This window comes from Squalius cephalus (assembly GCF_949319135.1).
Source record: "Squalius cephalus genome assembly, chromosome: 1".
Classification (NCBI taxonomy): domain Eukaryota; kingdom Metazoa; phylum Chordata; class Actinopteri; order Cypriniformes; family Leuciscidae; genus Squalius; species Squalius cephalus.
Window position 1 is genome coordinate 30,439,018 of NC_137122.1, and position 27,676 is coordinate 30,466,693.

General features: G+C 37.5%; 1 protein-coding gene across 2 annotated transcripts; it reads right to left on the minus strand.

Moving 5' to 3' along the window:
* tyk2 (tyrosine kinase 2) lies at positions 1–27,215 on the minus strand. Of its 2 annotated transcripts, none has more exons than XM_079887009.1 (24): positions 26,990–27,215; positions 16,573–16,754; positions 16,347–16,470; positions 13,729–13,867; positions 13,283–13,446; positions 12,078–12,456; positions 11,848–12,003; positions 11,602–11,759; positions 11,397–11,511; positions 10,194–10,377; positions 9,913–10,031; positions 8,008–8,175; positions 7,846–7,933; positions 7,563–7,690; positions 6,538–6,673; positions 5,961–6,112; positions 5,735–5,885; positions 4,626–4,720; positions 4,346–4,538; positions 3,997–4,115; positions 3,723–3,895; positions 2,853–2,970; positions 1,332–1,442; positions 1–1,236 (listed from the first exon to the last, which is right to left on the minus strand). In XM_079887009.1, the coding sequence occupies exons 2-24, from the start codon at positions 16,745–16,747 to the stop codon at positions 1,093–1,095; spliced, it is 3,489 nt and encodes a 1,162-aa protein (XP_079743135.1). In that variant the 5' UTR covers positions 16,748–16,754; positions 26,990–27,215; the 3' UTR covers positions 1–1,092. The 2 variants fall into 2 exon arrangements, with proteins under 2 accessions (XP_079743135.1, XP_079743136.1); XM_079887010.1 differs by having other exon boundaries at positions 16,573–16,757.
* Between the last annotated feature and the right edge of the window lie 461 nt (positions 27,216–27,676).

The window sequence follows — 27,676 nt, forward strand, 5'->3', positions numbered from 1 at the left end:
AGGAGAAGTCGAGCATACATCGCCAGAGAGAGGCGGTTTTGATTTACAGGGTCAAAAGAAGAAAAGAAAAAAAAAACATATTCATAGTTTTAATCCTTCACAAGATCTATATCAGGCATTTACAAAAAAGGATCAATTTGACTGACTCTTTCTGATCGAATGAAAATCCAAAAGGATCCAGTTATAAAAAGTAAGATGCATCCCAAAAATTGTATTTTGGTATACATTTTCAATAATTAGATTTATTAAAAGACTTTTTATAGATACATTCAGTGGGACAATTAAGACAATAGCATTTCACACAAGATGGTGTACAAAAGGCCATAAAACATACTGTAAGTAGAATTGCACATTTTTAAAAAAAGAAAAAATATAAATTAAAAAGAAAAACATTCAAAGCTGCATTTATATCGAACTGTAAACATCTTAATTCATATTCTTAAGGCCTTCCAAATAACAGCCTGTCACAGACTTCGCTTACTACCAATAAAAGCAGAAAGCAAGCAAACACACCTCAGAGTATTTACACAAAGTTACATTGATTAAGGAATGAATAATGTTCACAACTATGCATTCTTTGGTTATTACAGTTTAACAGCAGGACAAAGGTGCAGTAAGCGATTTCTGAGAAACACTGTTGATATTTAAAACTGACACCCAAACAAGCACATCCCTACCCAAAAGAAGCATGCCCCTCCCATTGCTCTGCTCCATATATATAGAAAATAGTTGACAAAACACTGTTGCTATTTTTTCTCATGCAGTTGAGCTAAGCACTTTATTTTCCCCGTCCATCTGAAATAAATAGCTGTATACAGTTTTATGTCACTGTTCACCTCTCTAAGCATTTCTGAGGGAGGTTTGCAGATCCGAGCGCTGACTCCAGCCCGAACACCGGCACAGTTTCGGTGGAAAAAGAGGTATAGTATGTGGGTTTCCTTAAACAGAACATTTGTATAAAAAATCCTCTTTTCTGAAAATATGGGCCAATGACATGAATAGCCAAGTGTGGTCAGGCTCAAAGTGAAGTGCTGTGGTTACAGGCTGTGAGAACAGCACAGAGAGAGAGAGAGAGAGAGAGAGAAGGTCAGGTCAGCTTTGGTTGAGCTGAGCGAGCTGCACAGATGGTTGCAGTCTGTATGTTCCCCGGATGTCGTCAAGAGACTCAGCCAGGGATCTGAATGGCGGACGCTGCCCAGGGTTGAAGTCCCAGCATTGCTCCATCAGTAAGTAAACCTGCAATAAGGATTCAGGAAATGAAGCTGTTGTTCGAATAAACTTGTAAGAATTTTTGTATTTATGAATATATGTGCCGCTTAGTTTCACACTACCTCACGGGGACAGTCTCGAGGGCACGGCAATCTCTCGTTTTTCTCCAGGAGGCTAATAAGTTTAACCACAGTCATCTGACCATGGACCAATCCCATCATCTCAAAGAATTTCTATGGAAAACAAAGTCATACATCTATCAGCTTAAGAGATAGCGCAAACTTAAAGAGATAGTTCCAAAGGCTTTCTTTCTTCTGTGAAACACAAAATGAGAAATTACGATGAATGCTCACACTGTTCTTTTCCATACAACATATGTTGCAAATCCAATTGGTGGTCATGTTCACAGAATGAGATTTGAGCGTTATGACTGAGGGCAAGATTTTCAGTGAATAACAACTTCAATTTTGGTCTGTTCTTTATGTAAAGCCATCATATAGCTTTATATAAGTCTTCCACAGAAGTAAGTCAGACAGGTTTGTAATGACAATGAGGGTGAATAAATGTTTTTGGGTGTTTAATGAAATAAAGGAAGCAGTTGAATTCAATTACATTTAGTTTTGCTGGCTGTTTGTTCCAAATGTCTTGTGCTCTATACTGACCTCTATTGGCTTGGATGCATGAGGTTTGTTTAATACTTGCCACTCTCTCACTCCAGATCTGTTTAGCATTTGTTAGGTTTTATTCCATTTCGTCTTTGTTTTTCTTAGGGATGCACAGTAACGATAACATTAAAAATGAATATATATCGGCCGATACCGATATGGTGGCCGATATTAATTTTTAATGTTATCGTTATCGGCCCGATAAGAAAATTTGGCCGATATATTAAAGCCAACAAATAATGGATTATTTCCTTCAGATGAGGCACTTCAGATGCGCGCTTAAAATATGATTGGAATAACTTCAAAAAAGGGAAATATAGTTAAGGGCAACCTGTGCAGTGCAAGTCCAGTGTATATAGGCTACATAAAATTAAAATGAGAACATTATAATTGTGTGCTTGGGACATGGCTTGTAATGGTGAGACTTGATTTTGTAATCAGGCTCTCAAAAAGTATATAAAAATTTGGATTAAGGTTTATCGGACAATATATCGGTTATCGGCTTTCAAATATAAAGAATTATCGGTATCTGCAAAAAATTTCATATCGGTGCATCCCTAGTTTTTCTCTGTCTCATACTATACACGTCAATAAAATTGAAATATTAATACTGTTGATAACAACAACAACAATAAATGTTTTTTGAGCAGCAAATCATTATATTAGAATGATTTCTGAAGGATCACGTGACACTGAAGACTGGAGTAATGATGCTGAAAATTCAGCTTTGATCACAGGAATAAATTACATTTCATTACTGTTTTTATTGTATTTTTGATCAAATAAATGCAGGCTTGGTGGGCAGAAGAAACTTTTTACAAAAACATTAAAAGAATTCTACCGACCCCAAACTTTTGAACAGTAGTGTATTTGGCAACTCATTCATATCTTTATGTGTAAAAACTGAACATTACTGATTGCACTTTTAGCATAAACACAACAAGCAAATACAAAAAATGACATAAAACCGAGACTTACCGAAGGAGGGCTTTGGCGATGATTGCAGTTGGTCAAAATCTCATAGAGGGTCACAGCAAAAGACCAAACATCAGAGGCAAAGGAAAACTTGCTCTCCTTCAGGCACTCTATGGCATACCTGAAAACCCAAGAAATAACATGTTTTGGAATAACTGCTCTGTTTGTTTTAAGCCCAGAGATAAATTTAAAGTTCCCCTGTGGTGAAAATCACGTTTTTAATGTTGTTTATCTGTCTATGTGGTGTTTTTAATACGCTTTAAGACAAACCATGTGTAAATTCATAAGTCAACACCATTGCTGAGTATTTTCTCCTTAAAACTGCAGCAAACCAAAGACAGTCTCAAAAACGCGGTTTGAAATCGCTGGTGTTTCTGACGTCACAAACTACCTTGTAACCAATCTGAGCCGGTGTGAGTGAGTGGAGGCGGGGCTAATTTGCATATTCATAGAACAGTGAGCACTAAATGAAGCAAGGGTGTAGAGTTACATTCAAACTATTTTAAGGCATTAATAATTTTGTTTTCAAGGAATTCAAGGTTTAAATATGTCATTTTGGTGATCAAAGATCTTTAAGGGATACAATTATTGACTTCAGGAAGACTTTAACATTTCAAAGTCTGGAGATAAATCTAAGGGTGCAAAAAATTGTTTTTCTTATTCAATTATTTTATTTTCTGTGGAATCATTCGATTATTCTAACGTTCTCTGTGTCGATCGATATCAAACATACTGAGTGACACCACATTATGCCTAATAACGTCCATAAATCCATTAACAGACCATGTTTTATTGATAAAAGCATTCTCCAAGATGTTATCACCATTAGAGAACATTTTCCATCTCCCCAAGCCTCTAGCTATTACAGCTTACCAGAACACAGGACTGTCTCCGTCCTCACGAACACGATAGTAGATCTCCCCTTCGGGAATGTACTTTGTCAAGCCAAAGTCACCGATCTTAACCACACCTTCATTCTCCACCAAAACATTCCGTGCGGCCAAATCCCGGTGGACGTACCGCTGGGAGTGCAGATAGTCCATCCCCTACAGGTGCAGCAGTACAGATTGGACAACATGGGACATATTAGAAGAGTGAGGACTATCAGTTAGCTTCAGTATGACTTTAATGTGTCTGAATTCCTCACCAAACAGATCTGATGTGCAAACAGGAGACTTTGTGCGATTCCCAACCGATGTTTAGGCAGGTACTCTCTGAGGCTTCCCAGTGGAAGATACTCCATGATTAATTGTACCACCTGTCCACCTAAAACAAAATACCACATATGCTACACTATGAGTGTGGCATCACATTTTGCATGAGTAGATTACATATTTCCTACTGATTTGCTATAGTCAGTGAAGGTGGATTTGTTATTCAAGAGAGGGTTTTATTAGACCAAAAAAACTGGATAAGACTCGATATTTAGTAATGGACTTTAGTACTGAGTCCATTTTCCTAGAATTTGAAGCATGCATATTAGCCGTTTTGCTCACCCAGTTCAGTACAACACCCCTTGTATCTGACAATATTGTTGTGGTAAAGTGATTTGAGTATTTCGATCTCCTTCATCCAGGAATCGTGAAGGTTACTTCCACTCTCTTGTTTCAAGGCCTTCACTGCAACATATTCTCCTGTTCCATCATTGCTAGGGTCATAGACGTACAGCATCACCTTTCCAAAATGTCCCTGTAAGCAGGTCACACAGTATCATATGAAACTGCCATATGATGGTAAGATCTGAACACAGTCTGAACACAGAAACCGTAAACTGACCTCTCCCAGATCCCTGATCTTCTTTAGGTAACGTTTGTAAAATATGCTGGGGTCTCTGTCTGGAAGTGACTCACATTCGGATGAAATGTCTGGATCTTTTGAGGAAGAGAATAGCATTACAATTTCTGAAGTCACAAACAAAAAGTTTTTTTTTTGTTTGTTTTACAGTGCAAATACTATAAAACATGAATATAGTATTAATTCAGTACCATCTAAATTTTGGCCGATACTGATAATGATATTTGTTATGCTTGATAAACAATATTATGGCTGACAACATAAATCAATATTCTTTACAACAACAAAAAAATCAGTTCCAGATAAAAATTTTCATGCTTCAAGACATTAACATTTTAATGTATTGCTTAGTTCTTTTGTAACATGGGATAGAAAAAAGTTTTAATCAGAAAAAAGTGATATCAGCTGATACTAATACAGTGATGCACTGAAATGAAAATTCATGTTTCAAATTTTTTTTTGGACACACTGGGTCGAAAACCAGAAATGCTCATTTTAATTGATCTTTTGTTCGGTTTTGTTTGGAATTATTATTTTAATATATTTCTTACTGATTAAACTTGTTTTTTGGGCAAACTATCCAACACCATCTTTAGCCGCTTTTTCACCATCGGACTCGGGGTGAACGGTTCCAGTTACATTTCCACTTGAGCTTGGTTTGGCACAGCATGATTACAAACTGATCTTGGCACGTTTGGCTAGTAGAATGCGTGTAGTGACGTCGCCACTCAGGATTAGTGACTTGTCCATTGCATGGCTACCAGTTTCTCTGTAGATTGCGAATAGCGCTATTTGAGTGACTTAAACACAAGTTAATAATAGAAATATCCGATTATCATCCATAACGTGCTCACTATTTACATTGCATACCATCTGTAAACTCTTGCACTACCAAGACAACGACTGACGCATTTGTATTACATTAAAAAGAGCTCGAATACATATCCGTACAGGCTGGACCGGTTTGGCACGGAATGGAACGGTTAAGCAGCGAGAACGGTTTGGCCCGACAGTGGAAAACTGGCTTTAATGATAATACAATAAATAGAAAACCCCACAGCATGAATGATTTCACTGCGTTAAAAGCTCACTTTTAATCTGAATCTCAGTTAGCTCTCTCAAAATGGTCCGGAACGACGGCCGTGCGGCAGAGTCGTAGGTCAGACACATGCTGATAAAGCTGCCCAGCTCTTGAGATGACGGCACCGGCAGGCGACTCTGCGTCTCATAGAATCGCTCTTTCTGTAGACAGAGGAGAGCTTGTGAGCAAACGTTGAGAGTGTGGGTTGTCAGGTGCACAGCTAGAGGAAGCCGTACCTCAGGCAGTGTGCTGCCACTGATAGGAAGATCTCCGTTGTTGCAGATTTCCAACAGAGTTGCTCCAAAGCTCCACTGGTCGGCAGCGCTTCCTATACGGGCCCCGTCGGCGATACACTCCGGGGCGATCCACGGGATTCTCTCCACACGCTCTGCACATAAAAACACAAACATATCAAACACAGACTTTTACATTTTCTGGAGAAAACGTGAGCGGTTCTTTCCTTTGCAAACCCCACCATTATGATCTTATTATGAGCTGAGTAGTTTTAGTGTGTTGCTAATTCATTTAATACTTAGGGTTTCTGTCACTGTTTATTCTGGACAGCTGCTTCGGTGCTGTTAATGTGATCATCCTTGACATTAAAACACGTGCTAGACTAAAGGAAGTGAGCATCACCATTAGGAAGTGGTTGGCTTGTAGCTTCCTGTTCTATCAACCATGAGAGAATCTGATGAAGTAAACAGTAGTGACAAGCGGAGAGAAGTAACTAGAAAAATGACACAGATAAAGAAGGACAGGATGTACTCATCTCGATGTACATTATGTGTGAATAACAACACAGTTCTTGGTTACCTCCACGAGACAGAGCCGAGAGAGAAATGCCTGGGTCACTGAGCTTCACAAAAGGGGATGAGCCCTCCTCCAAACCCTTCCTGACCACCAGAATATTCTTGCCACAGACATTTCCATGGACCAAGCGCTTTGTCTCCTGTGAAGAACAATGTGATGGGTCAATCTCACAAAAAAATTAAATAAAAAAAATAGGGATAATCCAAGGCTAGCTGTGCATTAACGATTTTAATGTGCAACGTGGAGGCAAGGAACCACCCGATGTGAAGCGGAGTTAATTCATTTAGTTTAATGCACGTTATGCAAATGTTCATTTGCCAACATTGACAACTTAAAGCTGTCATTGATGTTTTTGCAACGCAATATTTTGCCGGAAGGGTAAAAGTGACAATTATTTTCGTCAGTTACAGCTCGTTAGCTTTAAATAAGACAGAGATAAAGTAGACCGTAAGATTACATTTATTTGAATGAATGAATTATAGCATTTATTTGAATGAATTATTGAGAGATAGATATAGAGATGAGTGTGTGAATTACCTGCATCTGTTCAGCATCTCTCTCTACTAATAATGAAGCTGTGAGTTTAATTACAACAAAAACAGTGCTTTTCCCTCTCATTGCTGAGAAATATAATGTAGTAATTTATTTGCGAAGCTATTTTATTAATAAAAGTCGCGGGGCAGCGTTGATAAGTATCTTGAATGTTTGTGTGTGTGTGCAGCGCGATCTCCGATTTCTGTGTGTGTGTGCACTTTAAATAATCTCATTAATGTATTTGAATAATTATAATAAACTTAATTTACATTACAGTAATGTTAACTGGTCTGGTCAATAACGATTCAATGGAAAAAAAATCCTAAATATAAGCTTCAATTTCCTTAATGTTGATTTTGGGGTGAAATAGGATAGTATTCGTGTTATTCATTCTAACACAGACTAATAATTTAGAATAATCAGAGTGATTTTTTTGTCAATTATGGATGCAAGCTGTCCTATTTTAAAAGTCCCATATTGAATTCAACACTCACAAGATAGCAAAGAGCACTGGCAAGCTGTTTAGCAACAGTAAACTTCCACTGAGGAGTGACACGACCCTTCTCTCTGTGCAGGAACACATCTAATGGGCCGAACTCCACAAACTCCTCCACCATGATGTCTGTTCAAATAAAAACAGTCCAGTCAACAGATACATAATGTGTCTGACGGATGGTAAAAAGCACAGATTGTGCATAAAAAAGGAGCTCAACAAAAACACCTATGACGACACATGCGCCCTTTAAAGAGGAAGTTTAAAAAGGGCACAACACTCACTCTCAGATCCCTTTACTGAAACACCATGCACAAAGACCAGATGACAGTGTGACACCTGACTCATGAGACTAGCTGTCTCAAAGAATGCCTAGAAAAAAATTAGACAACATCATGCTTTTGCCATTGTTTTTATCGTACAATTCCTAACCAGACAACTCTTACTAGCGCTATGTCCTTGTGGCTCTGGTCCAGAATTTTAAGGACGACCCGGATGCCTTTTACGTTGCGGTGATTGTTATTGAATTCGTTGACGTCATCCTCTAGTGAGCCGTGTATCTTCAGCCAGCCTGAGTAAATGTTAGTCCTGGTGCCTCGTCCCAGATGCTGCTCCTGTATCCATTAAAAAAGATCAACAGGTGTTTCGTCAATTACGGGTATTTATGAGCCAGGGCTTGACTTTTTTCTTACATGAAGTTCACATTTTTCATAATTTATTTTTGAATAAATTTGAGAACAAATTACGACTATCCCTCAATCATGATGTTATTTCTAACACAACAAAATATTCTGCCACTAATAAAATTACTATATTTGAAAACAATGTCAGTGAAGAATAATTTTTAAAGTTAATTTAAGTTTTTTTATTTATTATGTATTATACAATATATTTTTTGTGCAAAGTTGATTTATTTATTCTTATTTATTTATTTATTTTATTTCGAAAAACAAAAAAGATACAAATAGTATAAAATAAAATAAGTATGTTGCAACATACCGAAAAAAAACAAACAAACAATATCTATAAAGTATTATAACAATAATTACAATATGTTCGAAAAGGAGCGGGATGAAGCAGAAGCTTATTATTTTTCCCACCCCTTACATAACTCTAAATAGTTCCAGTATATATATATATATATATCATTTTATATTCATAGCAAGATAACAAACATAGCATAAGTTTTAACACCAAACCAACTTTTACATTTTGCACCAAACAACCCTTCACCCTATATTCACATATCCCAATGCAATCAGTATTATAATAACCCACACTCACAATCACCTCTGTTCCTCATCATACCCTTTTAATAAAGTGTTTTTATATAACTTTTTAAACTGTTTAATGTTTGTAAACATAAACACTCACCCCACAAATAGCGATGCACATACTTTTTAGAGTTGTTCTTATTTTAAGCTTTTTAAAGTTGAATTCTTCTCTTTGAATTCTTTAACCAAATCAGTGAACTTCAATATATGTGACTTTAAGAATAATACATTTGTCTGTTCCTGATATCCAACGTTATTAATGATTCCGATTGCTCTCTTTTGTAATGTGCATAACGACTGTAGGTTGGTTTTGTAGTTGTTTCCCCAGATTTCCACACAGTAACTCAAATATGGTACTCAAGCAACTCAAATATTTCCAATTAAATTGTACTTTTGTTAATTACTGTATGCAAAAAAATATGTTGTAAAGGCCGTTCATTAAGTTACATTAAAGGCCCACTGAAGTGCCTTGGAACGCGCAGCTTTGTATGATGCATTTACGTAATTTCCATCGTAACAGGAAGCTACGGCGGGACATATTGAATGGCTCCTCCTTCTTTTCAAATAGCCAATAGCGTTTAGTTTACCTCACAAACTGCAAGTCGTACTTGAAAGCACCATGGAAGCGAATCCGAGCGCTGATGATACGTTGGATTCAATAGTAGACGAAATTCTAGCCATTTCATTCTTAACCAACGTACAGTTGGAAAACGGAATAAAACTCGAGCGTTTGAGCAACCGAACTCCGAACCGAACACTAAAAGCTAAAAAACTAAAATTTTGATTTCAGGGGGCCTTTCAAATATCAGAATTTTCCTGAGATGCATGTTTATACACTGTTTAAAGGTTTATTTCATAAAGATCCTCCAGGTCAAAGTGCATAGTTGACAATATGACAAACTACATGTGTGATTTATAAGGTAGTGTCTGCTTTCATTTTATCAGTGCAATCAGTACATCAGTACAATCTGCCCAAGTGGAATGCATGAAAATGTCCTTATCAATGGTTTGGTGTTGTAGAGCTCAGCTCGTGAGGATAAGTAGGCGACTGATTGTGTATAATCACATACGACATACCTTTGTAATCTCCTTGTCCTTAATTTGATGAAACCTCAGTTGGCTCAGGTTGAGGGAATCAGAGACAGTTTTAATGCTACTGTTTGCACCCTTTCTCATTACGAGAAGGTTTGATAGCTCTGCAATACAACAATAAAAAAACGTTAACAGGATGACTCACCAAGTGATAAGAATCATGTACCTCTGTGGAATTTTTCCTAATCAGAAATTCAATCCAGGATGACTCAGAGGTTTGACTGTAAAGTCTGCCAAGCTAAAAACGCACACACACACACACTCACCTCCTGGTCTGGGCAGGCAACACTTCTTCAAAGTGAAACTGTCTTCTCCAGACTTCAGCACGGAGGTCTTTAAACTAACGGTGAGCTCCTTTATGCTTAAGAACTCTTGATCCCAGCCTTCCAGTTTGAACAAGGAGCCCTTGTGTGTAATTCGGAACTGTTTGTATATTGGATTTTCTCCTTCCTGCCAGAATTAAAGTCAAGCAGAAATTCTTAAGAAAAATAGCGATGAAATGGAAGTAGCGACAGATGTTCTCTTCTGTAATGTGACATGCATCCAAGAGAAACAGATTATTTATAATAATCTGTTTATTATTTAAAGTCCTGCATACGTCATCAGAGAGAAGTCTGCCCTACTTTTTCCTTTCAATAATCTGTTTCACTCTGTATAGTGACTTGGACAGTTCATTTTCACCGGAAGGTCCAGTTATGACATTTTGATAGAGCATTACAAGGTCAAAAAAAATGAACATTACAATAGTTAAAAATGAAACCTATGCATGGGTGACTTGTTTACAATAAGATCTATAACATGCATTTATAAAATAGAGAGGGTGAATTAGTATAATTAATTCCTTTTCTTTTTACATTTTTAATTCTACATTGCATATTTTATGTACAGTATATTGTATGTTATGTATATTATGGTCTCTATGGGGTTTTGTTTTGTTTTTTTTGTGCATGTTTTATCATCTACCAGGAAAAAATTGGAAGCTTCAAAAGTAATAATACACTCCGTAGGAAAAAAGGTGTGGGATGAGTTAAGGGCATTTTGCGCAATTAGACAGCAACTGTTTATCTTGTCACCACTCGTGTTTTTTGCCACCACTTTTCCAAACAGAAAATAAGTGGTATAAAACAGGTAGTACTATATTGTTATTTCACTACATAAAATGTAGTAGCTTTTAGCAGCTGCTAAAAACTTTTTATATTTAATGGTGTGCGCCACTAGCAATTATACACAACAACACAACAAAGTGTCAGGATTCTCGTGAACAAGCTTGACAAGAAACCATATGTTAAAATGAATAAGAAACTCGCAGTTGCCACCTAGTTAAGTCAAGCCAAGACAAGTTCCCTTTACATGACGAAGCTTAATTCTTGCCTTATTAATTACCACTATTACTTAACCTATTACAAATTAATTTCACAATTCTTCCAACTCTGAGGAGTTGACAATTGATCCCCCATCTAAAGAATTACCTTTGTCCGACTCAGAGATGCCAGGATTATTCGATGGTAATCCAAAACACTCCAGCGCACGATAAACGCTCCCTCCTCTGGTTCTTTCTTTAGTTTTTGGAGCACAAACTCATCCCTAGCATTAGGGAAAAGAGTGAACACGTCAATAAAATGGAAGAAGACCACATGGCCGCACTGACTGCATGTGGAAATGCGAGCGACGTACAGTATGGGACCGTGCAGGTCATTGGTCTCACTGAGAACCACTCTGGGCGGAGCCACTTCGTGACAAAGATAATGATGTGCATCGGTTGTAAGGCGGAAATACCCATCAAGCAGTGAAACCATAGAGCGAGCCTGAAGACTGGAGCCCAAATGCATTTCCTGGAACACAAATATATGTAGGTGTAGGACACATATTATACAAAACACAAAAGATAGAAACTAAATATAGCTTTACCAGACTGTTTACCATTGACATGTTGTCTTGTCGACTGATGCTGACATTTTCGCCTCGAATGGCTATCAGAGAGATCTCAGGGAAGTCACAGAAGGTGTTCCAGTTGTCCATTTCCTGTTCATCACATGACTGTGTCTCTCCGCTCTGATTATGAATGTAGTCATTAACCTGGAAAATGTGACTCATTTAAAAGTACAGCCATAGTAAAGAAGAAGGTAAAATATCAACTGTATCAACCTTACCCTTTGTGCTGATAACTTCCTCCACCATATGCCAGTTGATCCAGACACCTTGATCTCATAAGTAGGTTCAGCGTTTACGGTTTCCCCAGAGGGTGTTTGTGTTCGGGAGGCAATGAGGCACGACCCACTGCCATCTCCATCAGGTCTCAGCTCAAGAAGAAACACAGGGAAGGTCTCGACGCCAAAATGAGGAGCCAGACGCTCAAGCGTAGACAGATACTTGTACATGACCTCTTGCGATCCAAGCTTCCCCATGCCCACAGTGTGCTGCTGGAAACTGCTCACAAACTTCTCAAACACACGCCGAATACGGAACCTTGTCAGGAAGTTGTTCCGGGCAATGTGTCGGGAAAAAGATTGAGGGATGCACTGGAGAAAGCTGGAGGATGGAGCATAAACATGTCATTACGCATTATTAAATGATTTAGAAATGCACATTTGAAAGTGCTTCAATTAATGTCATTCAATTATATATTGGGGAGTTTTATTTAATTGAATAAAGAAATTCATATCATGAGGAATCAAGGACATTTTCCTCCATCTTTTAAGATAACAGTTTTTTTCATAGATGTACTAAAACATTGTAATTTCCTCCCCAGTGAATAAAAGACTACTTATTGAAACTATACTGTAATAATGTCTCATTCTGTATTTCTGCAACTTTCTGACATTAGATGAAGACATTTAGACACATGACCGTCCAATTTTACCCATCAGCAATGGCTATTCATTGTTCAGAATCTTGCCCTGTTGCTGTGTGTAGCACATACAGCTATGAATGTCATTTAAAAACAAACAAAGATTTGTTTTTAACAAGGTGCCTGGTTATTTTTTCTACTACTTTCGTGCTTTGTAGCAAATTTGAAGGATGGGGCAGTTTAAAAACTGTATTTGATAGCAAACCTATAGCTTGTGAGTGACTGCAGGAAAGCGCTGTATTTCAATGCATATGCAATGAGGGCATTCACTTAGAAGTCCCCAAGGCACAGTAGGAAACATGAGAGGGTGGAAAAAAAAACCTTTACTAACATTATGCGTGGACAGAGTGAAAAAAGTCGCATTATGTACGATAGGACCCCTTTAAAGACTATCTGCTGTTTTATATATGGTAACATTCATCAATGTCTTGTGTCTTTTATTTAACTTCCTCTTTAAAACAGCTTTCAGATCTTCCTCTGAACAATGAAGAAAACTGAAGCCCACACCTGGTCTGCTTGGCCACATCCTGTAGAGAAGAGCCAGTCTGCAGAGCCGTGTAAGAGAGGTGGAGCACAGCCATACCCAGACACTCATTCTTAAAGCGACTGATCTCTTCCTCTCCCTTCACTGCATCCAAACATGTCAAGTCATTCACAAAATCATATTTCGCCTGGTAGGGGAACCAAAACATACAACTTAAAAGACTTTGAAAGAATGGCATCCTGCTTTTTGGTAAATATGGACAATATATGAAGAATATTTGGACATTGGTTAGACGAAATCCCCAACAAAACACAATTTCAAATACAAAAAAATATATCGTTTCAATTTTGTGTTATTTTTATGGGAAAATTACATTTTATTTTATTACATGTTTTTTTTTTCATCTCTTCTGTTCAAATCTCAATAAATCTCTTTCAATTATTTTGAGTGACTGTAAAAAAAAAATCACCTGAGCAAAGAGGTATTCCAATGAGGTCATCTCCAGCAAAGGAGACGTCACCTGCTCTGCTCCAGATCCAATTCGTAACGCATGACGAGTCACTACCGGTTCCTTTTCAGCTAATCCATGCCAGTTACGGAAGTAAAATCTACAAAGCAACAACATTAATTGAAGATTTACACCAGTGGTTCTTAAACTGGGGAACGCGTGACAGAGGTGACAGTGAGGTACGCAAACAAAATGCTGAGTTTTACCGTTCATTTAAAATCTTCCCCACTATAAAATATCATTAAAACCGAGCATGAATTTCTAAAAGGCAAAATGCAGCCTCTAGTGTAAAAACAAGAAAATTATAGTGCCGTAAAAGGTTAAATACAAGACATCCCCTCAAATTACCTCATATTTTGCTGTCAACTCTGACTGTATATTATATGTTGCGTGCAGAGTCTGCTGCCTTAGCAAATCGTGCTACATTACTGCCGTTCTCGGCAATGTACCTTTGTAAAAGTGGGGTTTTAGCACTTACTATCATGAAAAACAAATATAGACACAGACTGTTCATAGAGAACGATTTAAGACTCAAACTCTCTTCGATACAAAAACATGCCCTGTGTGAGGTTTTTAATGTTGATAAATTAATACAAGCAAAAAAAAATTCTCAAATATCCTCATGACTGCAAATGAGATATTGATTTAAAAAAAGTTAAACAAAAAAAGGTGATATTAAGTGACGTACATTTTTAACAGTATTGTCAGAATGGTTTCCTCTGTTTTGCAATGAAATAGTTCCAACGAACGCAACAGCAGAACTGTTGTGTGTCTCCACGCAACAGACAGTGACGTTTCTTCAGTGAAAGAACCTGAGGCTTTGAACAAATCAGGAGAGTCAATGATTCAATGACTCATTCATGAATACAGCCACTTGATTCCTTAAAGACTGAATGGATGAATGCATGAAATTGAAAAGTGTATATAAATTAAATCCGCAGCGCATATATTTATTTAACTCGCAGCCTTTGTGATTTCAAAATAGCACTATGATATATTATGATTTTTTAATGGTTTTAATACATCATGCATCCTTTGAAAATGGTCTAATAATTCGGTTCATTGACGACTTGTCCGTGGAATGTGCCACTTCCGGTATTTTGCCGGTTACTTGACACAGGTAAATAGCAATCGAGGACTTTTTTAAATAGAGTACTCGAATTTAATCTTAATTAAATTATATTAATAATTATATTAATGGCATTTTAAGAATTTGACATAAAGCATTACATATACGTACATTTAATATGGTTAGAAAAACTGTGCCCTTATAAAGGTAAAAATTGCATGGAAAAGGCAAATCCCTTAAAGGGGGGGTGAATTGCTGTTTCATGCATACTGAGTTTTTTACACTGTTAAAGAGTTGGATTCCCATGCTAAACATGGACAAAGTTTCAAAAGTTAAGTTGTACGTTTGAAGGAGTATTTTTGTTCCAAAAATACTCCTTCCGGTTTGTCACAAGTTTCGGAAAGTTTTTTTCGAGTATGGCTCTGTCTTACGTAAGATAGAGCGGAATTTCCTTATATGGGTCCTAAGGGCACTTCTCCGCGGCCGCGCGCGCACTCGCAGACCAGAGAGAGAAGAGAGCGAAAGCAGTACGTTACCTCAAAGCGCTCTGCTCGGCTTTAGGGAAGTCAATGTCACCAAAGAAGTGTGTTTTTGGTTGGCAGGGCAAGACAACCCTGCACAGATTCCCAAAGAACCCAGCGTTAAGGGAATAGTGGATGGAGTTCGTTTTTTCGAAGCATCAACGGAGGTTGTGCACGACTCTTTGTTCCCTGCATTTCGACGATGATTGTTTTATAAACAAAGCCCAGATCGACTTATTTGCAGATCGTCTAATGCTTAAGGATCGAGCAGTCACGGTGAGTAAACTACTTCAAATGTCTCTCTGTGTTGTTGTTAGATCAGTTAGCACAGCTATAGCACACCGCCCACACGGCCCGCCCCCAGCCGCTCGGTTTTTTCCGGAAAGACTCGGTACAGCCAATCTTTAACTTATAAATATAATAAAACTAAAGACGTTTTGGAGATATGAAGGATGCAATACTACTCTATAGGTACTCAAGATTAACAGGAGATTGAGTGAAAATGAGCATTTCACCCCCCCTTTAATGAAAAAGGTGTGACTGGAGTCTAAAGCCGAATTTCCACCGAGATTACCCGGAACAATTTCTCTCAGGAACTTTGTTTCCCGAGACCTTTTGCTGTCTGCGTTTCCATCGGCATGTTCAGCAAGTCCCACTCCCGAAAGTTCCTGAACTTTGAAAAAGAACTAAGCCTACATCGCGAGCAGGGACTTTCTGAGGGGGAAATTTTTACCCGTAACTTCATTTAGACCCTCGTCCCTGCAGTTGAAACCGAGTAACACCCCCAAAGTCCCTCGTTTTTGGGGAAAGCTGCGGTGGAACCGTGGCTTAAGTGGAAGAGAGGGGGTACACAGAAGATGTTAAATGCCCCAGGGGGTACGCCACTCAAAAACGTTTGGGAACCACTGATTTACACCATTACATCATGCATATTTGTGCGCTTACCATTGCATTAATCTCTACACATGCACACACAGTCTCATATTCACCTCATTCGGAAATGCACCAACAGGCCAGACTGGTTTTCCGCATTAAAATTGTGATTTGGACTATACCAACACGAGGATGCAGGGTCATAGAGAGCAAACAAGGCAAAACAGACAGGAGTGATCCCTGAGGGAGAAAGAAAATATTTTAGATTGCCAAGCCCAAAAACAAGAAAAGGAAACTCAAGCACTTACTGGCACCCACAACCACACCCACAGCTACACCTACCCACAGCCTTTGCTGCATCGATGGAGAGATCTTCAGCCGTCACCTCACCCTCCTTGTAAGACAGGAAGCGCTCTCCCTCTTTGGTCCAGAAGAGAAACACATGGACCCCAGGACCCTCACACTGTCCTGTGGACGTCCCTGCTCTGGATCTTCTTGGACGTCCTCGTCTAGACATTATACACCTGCTTCAAAGACATGCAAGAGTGTAGATGATAAAAACAAGGAAAATTATTTTAGTTTGTGTGCCTAGTTTTTAGAAATTCTTTGTATCCATATGGTTTTGAAATGTTTATACCAGTTTCAACACGTTTATATTTAAAGGGGTCATCGGATGCAAAATTCACTTTTATATGGTGTTTGCATATAAATGTGTCTTTGCTGTGTGGACACAACCACCATACAATGAAAAAAATCCTCAAAAAGCCTTAACACTCTCAATAATCAAGCCGTTTGGATTTTCTTAGCTCATGCTCTGCCCATGACCACTGACAGACTGTCCCATATTAACATATTTCCGCCCTCAGCCATTTGTATACTGTCCACCAAGGCAGCACTTTACTTGTCTTGTGTGGACACACCCCATGGAAGAGAGGAGTGGGGTGAGCAGTTGCTCATTATCATTTAAAGAGACATGCACCGAAACGGGTCGCTGTGAACAGAGCTGTTTTTGAGAAGGTAAAAGGGTGTTGTTTTACACAACCATTGAGGAATTTTAACCAAAGTATGTTACAAACTTTACATGAAGACCCTAAAGAATCATACCAACTTGTGGAAAATGGGCATCCGATGACCCCTTTAATTACTCTAAAAAGAGCATATTTTGTAACCATCAACATAAGCATTAACCCTCAAAAATGTATTTTAATTTAACAACATGTACATTATAAGCCTCGCTCAGACTGTCAGTCCAAATCTGATTCAAGTGCATATCCCATTGGAATCAGATTATATTTTTCAAGTGTTAAAGGCAAAAAAGCATGTGAGGTTTGAAATCCTATTCAGCATTTCTAGAAATCTGTTTCAGTCTGACTGCTCTAATCTGATTTTGCATGTAATTTTCTCACGCCACGTAAAATGTAAACATGTCAGACGTTATTGGAAGCATGCTGACAGTCGCTGCAGAAACAAGCTTGTGTTGTTGCAAGAGCCGGTCGAGCAGAAAATTACAACAGCCTTTAAATAGAGATATGTTTTGAGACAAGGTGTATGTGTAGCCATGGCATGCAAGTATGCAAGTAGCCATGGCAACTTCTCTGAACATTACTTGCTCCGGAGTTGTTCAGCACATGCATGGCATTTTGATGAGGCTCCAGTGGGTGTGACAGAACATATTAGGCACAATATTATACTAGAGTTGTCTGTACCAAAATTTCAGCAGTCTGTACCAATACCAGTACAATTTTGCGGTTCTCTGTACCAGAGCAAAAACTGTTGAGTTAAGTACCCATTTTGTCTGGTCCGTTGGGTATCACTGTCAATTATTGTAGTTTCCGATTCAGTGGTGCATTTAAATATGGTTGTCAATCCATAAACTTTGCAGTGTACTTATCAGCATGAAAAACTAAACTGGTATTCAGATTAAGAATGGGTAATAAACAGGAAGCAAGAGAAGAGCAATCACTAAGGCTGTCAAGCACAAGCTCACTGAATTCTGCGCTCTAGCGAAAACTGTTATGCTAATAAAAACAATTGTCTTAATTGTACAATGAATCTCTTATTTACATCGTGTTTACTCTTTTGGTTATAATGAAAGGATCTGCGAGTGTATGACTCGTGTTCAACAAAACAAACCCTGGATTCTGACTAACTTACTGACGAGCAAATCCGATATGATTGTGATTGGCTACAATGCTCAACGCTTGTAAAATCTCACTGTAAATTGAAACCTTTGACGGTCAGAGAGTGCTCAAACAAACTGACACAACTTCTCGAAATGAGAAAAAAAGTAGGACGGGTCTTGATTTTGGGATTTGATTGTTGGATCATTGTCGTTTGCCACTTTCTGCAATCTCAAGTGAGTCACAGTTTGCTGGAGGGGAGAGATTATAAAGAAGAGATGACATTGCGAAAGGGAGAGAGGTTTGGCTCCAACCCGAATCAAACACACCTGACCTGAACAAGCTAATCAAATGCTGCATCCGAAATCAAATACTTCCCTACAGTATGTGAAAAACAGTACACCAACAGAGTAGAATGTCCGAATGCATAGTGTTTGAAAAACAGTAGGCAAAAAGTATCCGGATGACCTACTTCTTCCAGTGAGATTCTGAAGTGTGCATACGATGGACACCTTACTATCCCATGAGGCCACGAGAGAGGATTTATGAATGGCAGTGAAGTGATGCAACTGACGCTGGTAAGAATGTGACAGTAACAATATGGCGGATGTAGTACAACTGAATTTCATTCATACTACCCACAATCTTACTATATAGAACAAACCTTTTTAACGGTTGCAAAGTAAGTTCAAATTCAAATGTGGTACCTACTCAATCAGAATGCGATTTCGGAGTTAAGAACCCCTGGCCTACAAACACTAATACTGTGCATAAAGTGTGCTTCTGCTTTTTCCGTGTTCAAGTGCTATAATCTGGTCCCCGGTGCATCTACCAACCCAGATAAGGTGAAAAGTGACAACCCAGTAACTTTGTTTTGGTGATCCTTTCTCTGTCTTTCTCCGATCAGATGTCGCTCCCCTTCTGATGTAGAAAGGGGATCTTATTCTAATATTACTGCCCCTTAATCTGCACGTTTTCACCCACTGCTCTGCCATTTGGGTTTTGCAAGCGACAACAGTGTAAATATGGTAAGGCGTTTTAACATTTAATCCTTAAAACCTACTAGTATCTATTTTCATACTACTAGTACTTATTTTTTAGATACTAGTATCTATTCCATTAAGTACTATTCATTAGCTACTACTGCTTATTCTTTAGGTACTAGTACCTTTTTAAAGATACTAGTACTACTTATTCATTAGATACTAGTTCTTATTTATTAGATACTAGGCTAGTACTTATTCCAACAGTGACTAGTATTTATACTTTTATAATTTAGTAATTATACCTAACTTGTTAAGAAAAAATAGAACTAGTGCTTATTTTTTAGTTACTAGTAACAGACTTTAGTTTTAGATCAAATATATCCTTACCTTGATAGATACTAGTACTATTTAAATAATCAGTATGCAAATAATATGTTGAATATTAATGAACCAACAACATATCAAAGAGAGATGACACAGGAAACGGACTGAATTGCAGAAGGCCGTTTTTATAAACAATAATAGCCTACCTTTTTAATGGTATTAGAGTAAAAAAATATATAATGAATAGGCATATGTAATATAGTGCAAGTGCATATATACTCTTGTTTTGACATGACTCTCATTCTCAGATTTTTAATTGTAAGGAATTATGAATGCTCTCCAAAAGTTCCATTCTCTGGGTATTGTGGTTGTTTGGTTGGTGGGTATGAACCGGTTTTTGTATCTACTTAACTGTTGTTTGAATTTTATTATTGGTAGTTAAGTCTTTATCATATTAAACATATATCTTTCCTTGTGTTCATGCTAACCAATTAGCTAGATAAACCAACACAGCCAGTTACTTATGAAAAATCAGTCTTCTATAGCCTTAGTTTAGCCTGCATTACCATATGAACTCTGATTGGATGGTTGAGTGTATACTCATGTTTATATAATGATCTGTTAAAAGAAGATATCTCTTAATATTTTCTTACTAGTTCCTTATGAGGTTGAAGATATCTGCAAATTAATAGATACTAGATACTATAGCTATTCTGTTTTGATATCATCTAATAATTTATGACTAGTAATTATTCCATTATTGACTAGTATCTCTTAAATATTACTAGTAAGTATTCATTAGATGCTAGTACTTATTTATTGTATACAATTAGGCTACTTTTCATTTGATACTAGTACCTATTTAATAGATACTAGTAGTTATTCGTTAGACACTAGTATCTTTTTTAATTGTAACTAGTAACATTTATTATCTTACTAGTCACAACTGTTTCTACTCGTTTTATGTTCTGACTAGTCAGAACGACCACTGTAGAGTTCAATTAAAAATCTTACTAGTAAAATAAAAAATCTTACAAGTAACATTTGGAATAAATACTAGTATTTAATAAATAGGTACTATTATCTATTGAATAAGTAGCTAATTAATAAGTACTAGTATCTACTTAATAGGTACTAGTATCTAATGAATAAGTACTAGTATTTATTGAATAAGTACTAGTATCTAGTAATAGGTACTAGTATCTAAAAAATAAGTACTAGAACCTAATGAATAACTACTAGTATCTTTTAAAAAGGTACTAGTACCTAAAGAATAAGCACTAGTACGTAATGGAACAAATACTAGTAGCATGAAAAGATACTAGCAGGTTTTAAGGATTAAATGTTAAAAACGTCTTGCCATATAGTGTAACCAGTTTTAACACAATGGCAAAAGTTCCAGCAAAGGATGCAAACTGTTCTGTTGTTTGCTGCACAGACGAGCACAGAACACTACCTGACCAAAAATTGTCACAGCTGTTTTATGAAGACCTCAGGGAACTGTGTCAACAACAGTTAAAGTCCCCATGAACCGGAAGTTGCAAACGACTTTTCTCCAGTGTTTTATGACGTATTTCCAAGTGGAACGGAATATTGAACAGAGGGCAGGGTTTTACTCTAGCGCTCCTCCTCTCAATCTCTCACTCATAACAGACTAACGGTTTGAGGGGAGTGGTTAAGCGTTTCCCAACCCAAGCCGTCAAACCTACGTCATCAGAAAAAGACGCCATTCCAGACTGGAAGAAACTTTTCAGATTTTGGTTAAAGATTACCATGGTAAATGGTAAAAAAAAAGTGTTTTTTATATTTACTTGCACGGATTAATTGTTCACCACAAGACTAGTAATATGCACTAACAAAGTAAATAGAGTCAATTTTGATTTCACGGGGACTTTAAACATGACAGTATGCAAGTCGATGGGATGAATCAATATAACTCCACAACAACTACACAAATGTATCCACTAACCCAGTGGTTCTCAAACTTTTTTTGACCCCCTTTAAACCTTTAAAAATCTGGCAAAATAAAAAAAATACAAATAAAAACGGAAAGATAAAAAAAAATACTAAAAATAAAATAAAAAATGTGCAATGAAAAACACCTGCAATAGTTTCACTTTGTAATGTCATTATTTCATATACCAGTAAGAGAGAATCATAATACAGAAATGAACTTTTAATTTAAATGAACAAAAATATTTAAATATTTCAGTGATGCTTTGGATGAACAATATATAAGCGCATATGTCACCTTTAATGTCCATTTCCATGGTGACTCTTGGCTTCTCTTGAGAATGTTTGACTTCCGAGTTTTTTAATCTCTGGGTTGACTGAACTAACTCCCAAACACGTTTTTGGAACCGATAACTGTGAATAAGCAAGTTTTGGGATAATCAAGTGCAGGGGAAATTCTAGGATTTCAGTCATATGAGAGCTCAGCTGCCAATGAGTATGTGATAAAAAAAAATTATGTATTTAATATTTTGTTTACATAGTAGAGATCTAGCCATCTTGCAGTATTCCACTGTATTAGATAGATTGATGAGTATAGGCCTATCTTCAGTGTTTACTAAGCCAAACACACACACCTGTTCCCTGTACAAACATAAACACACGTGCAAACACATAGACATGTCTGGTTTACTATCTCTGTGGGGACTCCTTAGACGTAATTGTTTTTATACTGTACAAACTGTATATTCTATCCCCTTACACTAACCCTACCCATCACACAAAACTTCCAGCATTTTTAGATTTTTAGAAAAAATTCTGTATCATTTATAAGCTTGTTTCCTCAATTCAGGTCCCCACAGTGACACGAGTCCCCATGAATCTGTGTACATTCAAGACCCCATTCGGATAGAAAAAACATGTACACACATACACAAACACACACACACCTGCTCCCTGTACAAACATAAACACACATACACATCTGTTCCATGTACAAACACAAACAACTTAATACAAACGGCTGATTAATTCAGGAATGATGCAATTGACTAAGAGTGTTCGGCTTGATGTGGCGCTGTGCAGACCGATCAGTCTATGACATCAACATTACGTTATATGTGTACATAACATATACAACATGTACATTATATGACATACGTATGTCATATAATGTACATGTTGCATATGTTAATGTATACATACAGTATAACGTAATGTTGATGTCATAGACTGATCCGTCTGTGCAGCGCCACTTCAAGCGAACACACTTACAGTGAGGAAAATAAGTATTTGAACACCCTGCTATTTTGCAAGTTCTCCCACTTGGAAATCATGGAGGGGTCTGAAATTGTCATCGTAGGTGCATGTCCACTGTGAGAGACATAATCTAAAAAAAAAAATCCAGAAATCACAATATATGATTTTTTAACTATTTATTTGTATGATACAGCTGCAAATAAGTATTTGAACACCTGTCTATCAGCTAGAATTCTGACCCTCAAAGACCTGTTAGTCTGCCTTTAAAATGTCCACCTCCACTCCATTTATTATCCTAAATTAGATGCACCTGTTTGAGGTCATTAGCTGCATAAAGACACCTGTCCACCCCATACAATCAGTAAGAATCCAACTACTAACATGGCCAAGACCAAAGAGCTGTCCAAAGACATTAGAGACAAAATTGTACACCTCCACAAGGCTGGAAAGGGCTACGGGGAAATTGCCAAGCAGCTTGGTGAAAAAAGGTCCACTGTTGGAGCAATCATTAGAAAATGGAAGAAGCTAAACATGACTGTCAATCTCCCTCGAACTGGGGCTCCATGCAAGATCTCACCTCGTGGGGTCTCAATGATCCTAAGAAAGGTGAGAAATCAGCCCAGAACTACACGGGAGGAGCTGGTCAATGACCTGAAAAGAGCTGGGACCACCGTTTCCAAGGTTACTGTTGGTAATACACTAAGACGTCATGGTTTGAAATCATGCATGGCACGGAAGGTTCCCCTGCTTAAACCAGCACATGTCAAGGCCCGTCTTAAGTTTGCCAATGACCATTTGGATGATCCAGAGGAGTCATGGGAGAAAGTCATGTGGTCTGATGAGACCAAAATAGAACTTTTTGGTCATAATTCCACTAAACGTGTTTGGAGGAAGAAGAATGATGAGTACCATCCCAAGAACACCATCCCTACTGTGAAGCATGGGGGTGGTAGCATCATGCTTTGGGGGTGTTTTTCTGCACATGGGACAGGGCGACTGCACTGTATTAAGGAGAGGATGACCGGGGCCATGTATTGCGAGATTTTGGGGAACAACCTCCTTCCCTCAGTTAGAGCATTGAAGATGGGTCGAGGCTGGGTCTTCCAACATGACAATGACCCGAAGCACACAGCCAGGATAACCAAGGAGTGGCTCTGTAAGAAGCATATCAAGGTTCTGGCGTGGCCTAGCCAGTCTCCAGACCTAAACCCAATAGAGAATCTTTGGAGGGAGCTCAAACTCCGTGTTTCTCAGCGACAGCCCAGAAACCTGACTGATCTAGAGAAGATCTGTGTGGAGGAGTGGGCCAAAATCCCTCCTGCAGTGTGTGCAAACCTGGTGAAAAACTACAGGAAACGTTTGACCTCTGTAATTGCAAACAAAGGCTACTGTACCAAATATTAACATTTGATTTTCTCAGGTGTTCAAATAATTATTTGCAGCTGTATCATACAAATAAATAGTTAAAAAAATCATACATTGTGATTTCTGGATTTTTTTTTTTTAGATTATGTCTCTCACAGTGGACATGCACCTCCGATGACAATTTCAGACCCCTCCATGATTTCTAAGTGGGAGAACTTGCAAAATAGCAGGGTGTTCAAATACTTATTTTCCTCACTGTATCGTTATTAATGATTCAACGAATAACTAACTCAACCAATTCATTCAAAAATGTGAATTCATTCAGCAACACAGTGCTTTTTAATCCTGGTCCTGGGGACCCACCGTTCAGCACATTTTTTATGCCCCCCTTATTTAAAGTCCCCTAGTGGTTAAAATCAAGTTTTTAATGTTGTTTATATGTCTAAGTGGTGTTTTTAATACGATTTAAGACAAACCATGTGCAAATTCATAAGTTTACACCATTGGTGAGTATTTTCTCCTTAAAACTGCAGTGAACCAAAGACAGTCTCAAAAACACGGTTTGAAATCGCTGGTGTTTCTGACGTCACAAACAACCCTGTAACCAATCAGGTCAACGTGTGATCGTCAATGATGCAATCTCTGAGCTGGTGTGAGTGAGTGGAGGCGGGGCTAATTTGCATATTCATAGACTCGAGTATACTAAATGAGGCAAGGAGTTACATTCAAGCTATTTTGAGGCATGGAGGCGTTTTTTTCAAGGAAAAACCATTTAAATATGTAATTTTGGTGATCAAAGATGAGTTTTAAAGGATAAAATGATTGACTACACGGGGACTTTAACACACCTGACCTGATTCAGACTATCAGCTCGTTAGGTGAGAGCTCCATGAACTGGGGTGAATTCCAATCAGAGCAAGTGAGCATCCCTATGCCCTACTCACTCTGAAGGCCAGAAGTGGGGACTTTGGAGTTAGCGTGCCACTTGTGTGTCGTAATATAGCCATTTGGAATGCACTTGAAGAAGGAAGCATTGAAAGAGCAATGAAATGTATGACAAATATGTGTGTAACAGCACAAACAAAGCTCTCGAACTCTCCTGTCATCCAGCTTTAAAATGTGATCACATGACCATAAATGATCAAATTACTTCCTTGAAGTTACCATCTCATGTACCCTTTGCTAATTCCCCACTGAACTCAGATAAGAGAGACAGACAAAATGTGCAGATCAGTGGTCCATCCCCAGGACCAGGATTGAAAACCACCACAGTAACAAACACCACTGCATGTTGCTCAGAGTTGCGCAACGGTTCTGCTGTGGCTTTTTAGAGCTATTTTCGTCGGCAAAATAGAGCAAAAACAGACGATATTGCTTACGTAGCCTGATCATCTCTTCCTCTTTACTACTAATAGTTGCAGCAAGAAATAAACATGGGTGAAGAGCAGAAGATAACTTACTAAAATGAATCCTGTTTCATGCATTCCCTCAATCAGTGTTTCAACCGAGGAAAGACGTCAATAAAACAGCTTGTAGGCTAGATAATGTCACTTAAAGTACATTACCTCAAGAAAGCTATTCAATGTCCATAAACTCATTCGTTAGCTAGAAAAATAACTCTAGAGAAGAGCATTTTGCTAAATATATGAACTCTATTACATATTCATTATATTTTTACTTAACCTGCAAGTGATGTCTTCATTATTTAATGCATGTTTGGATAAATCTGTCTTGAAAACAAGTTATTACAGTTTATTGTCGTTACATTTTTTCATATTTCACCAACAAACTGGAGAAGAAACAATTCTATTATTAAACAGTTGATATAAAAATGCCTTATGTGCAATTTAAATGTTTATACAACTCACTTTATAAGTTATGAGTTTGATTACTAATTGATAATTTGTTTTCAGTTTGTGTTTGTGTTCAAGTGCATCCTGAATTTTTGGGTTCGGCACAGAATTTTCATTTCAGTACATCCCTAATTCTATGGAAACAAAATCTTAAAAAAGATTTTTATTTTTTTTACTTTACTTAAAAAAATAAAATAAAAATAAATAAATAAAAAACATTTTGTAGAAAAAATATATTTTAACACAGTCAGATGCTACCAACAGTGATTAAAGACTTTAACTTAATATTTTTAATAACACATGTACATTTACCACATTTATTTGATAGTATTACAATTTAATTATAAGACTGGTCGAAATCGTGAGATGAGTTATTTATTTTTCCAATAATGAAAAATGATGAAATGCTAATGATGAAAAATAACAACAAATATTGTGTTTGATTATTGGTGTTACAAATATTGGTTCGATTACCAAGCAAAACAAAAACTATAAGCTAGTAAAAAGAGATTACCGTATTTGGGGGTCCATCAAAAAGTCTGAAATGTATAACAGTGCTTCTGCCCATCATTACTATTAATATGACATGCTTTACTGATGTAATGGCCGGGGTTGGCAGTTCTCGGAACATTGTGCTATTGGATTTAAAGAAACTGACAGGTCATGTCGACAAATTCCACATATTACTAATACTAAACGCACGAATGTGTTTACTGTCATAGTATGTAGGCGCAAAGCAGCGACAAACAACCTTCTTTAAGAAAAATAACATTATAAGCTACTTCCTGTTTCAGATACAGCCCTGACGGGCAACTACTTGATCTCATATAAATATTAAAAATAATATATAAATAACTGGTAAAAAGTATTGAAAACTGATCATGAGGTAGCGTTTACTTACAGGCAGATGAATGACGGTGTTTATTTCAGTTAAGTTGTCCTCCTATTACAGGATTCACATCTTCAGCCACTGACGCGCACAACAGACATATTGCGTATTTTTCAGTCTCGCTACGTGAGCTGTCACAAGTATCGGCGTCAGAGACTGTAAGCAAGCCCGCGCTTCGAAACCCTAGTAAGTGAGCTGCCTACTTAGAAACGATGGGCAAACGACAGGGGCGTGTCAAACGCGAATAATATGCTGTCCGTGTAGGCAGGTCGTAAGGTATTGAAGCACAACCAACATATTATATATTTTCTGTTTGCGTCCATCAGCTCTTCAAATTAAAAGTTCTGATAAATCATAGAATGTCTATTTTACTCTCAACACACACACACACACACACACACACACACACACACACACACACACACACACACACACACACACACACACACACAATTAAGTATTTAAGTATAGCACATCCCTTTTGTTCAATATATATATATATATATATATATATATATATTATAAAATAATATTTTTATATGCGTTTTAAAGGTTTATCCAAATCAATAAATAGCCTAATCCACGATTGTTGAAATACTAGTATCTGTTTGTAGGCTACTACAGGATGTTAGATCAAGTATATCACAACAACTCCACCCCATTCAGTTGAATAGAGTAGCCTATTAGTTTCAAGCAATC

Bases quoted from the DNA above. Each gene is read 5' to 3' on its own strand.
- tyk2 (XM_079887009.1), bottom strand. From the start codon at position 16,747: ATGTCTAGACGAGGACGTCCAAGAAGATCCAGAGCAGGGACGTCCACA. The intron at 12,457-13,282 runs GTGTGGGCTTCA...TCCATCCTCCAG, and splicing joins GATGTGGCCAAGCAGACCAG to CTTTCTCCAGTGCATCCCTC. The intron at 1,443-2,852 runs GTAAGTCTCGGT...TGTTTTCCATAG, and splicing joins ATCGCCAAAGCCCTCCTTCG to AAATTCTTTGAGATGATGGG.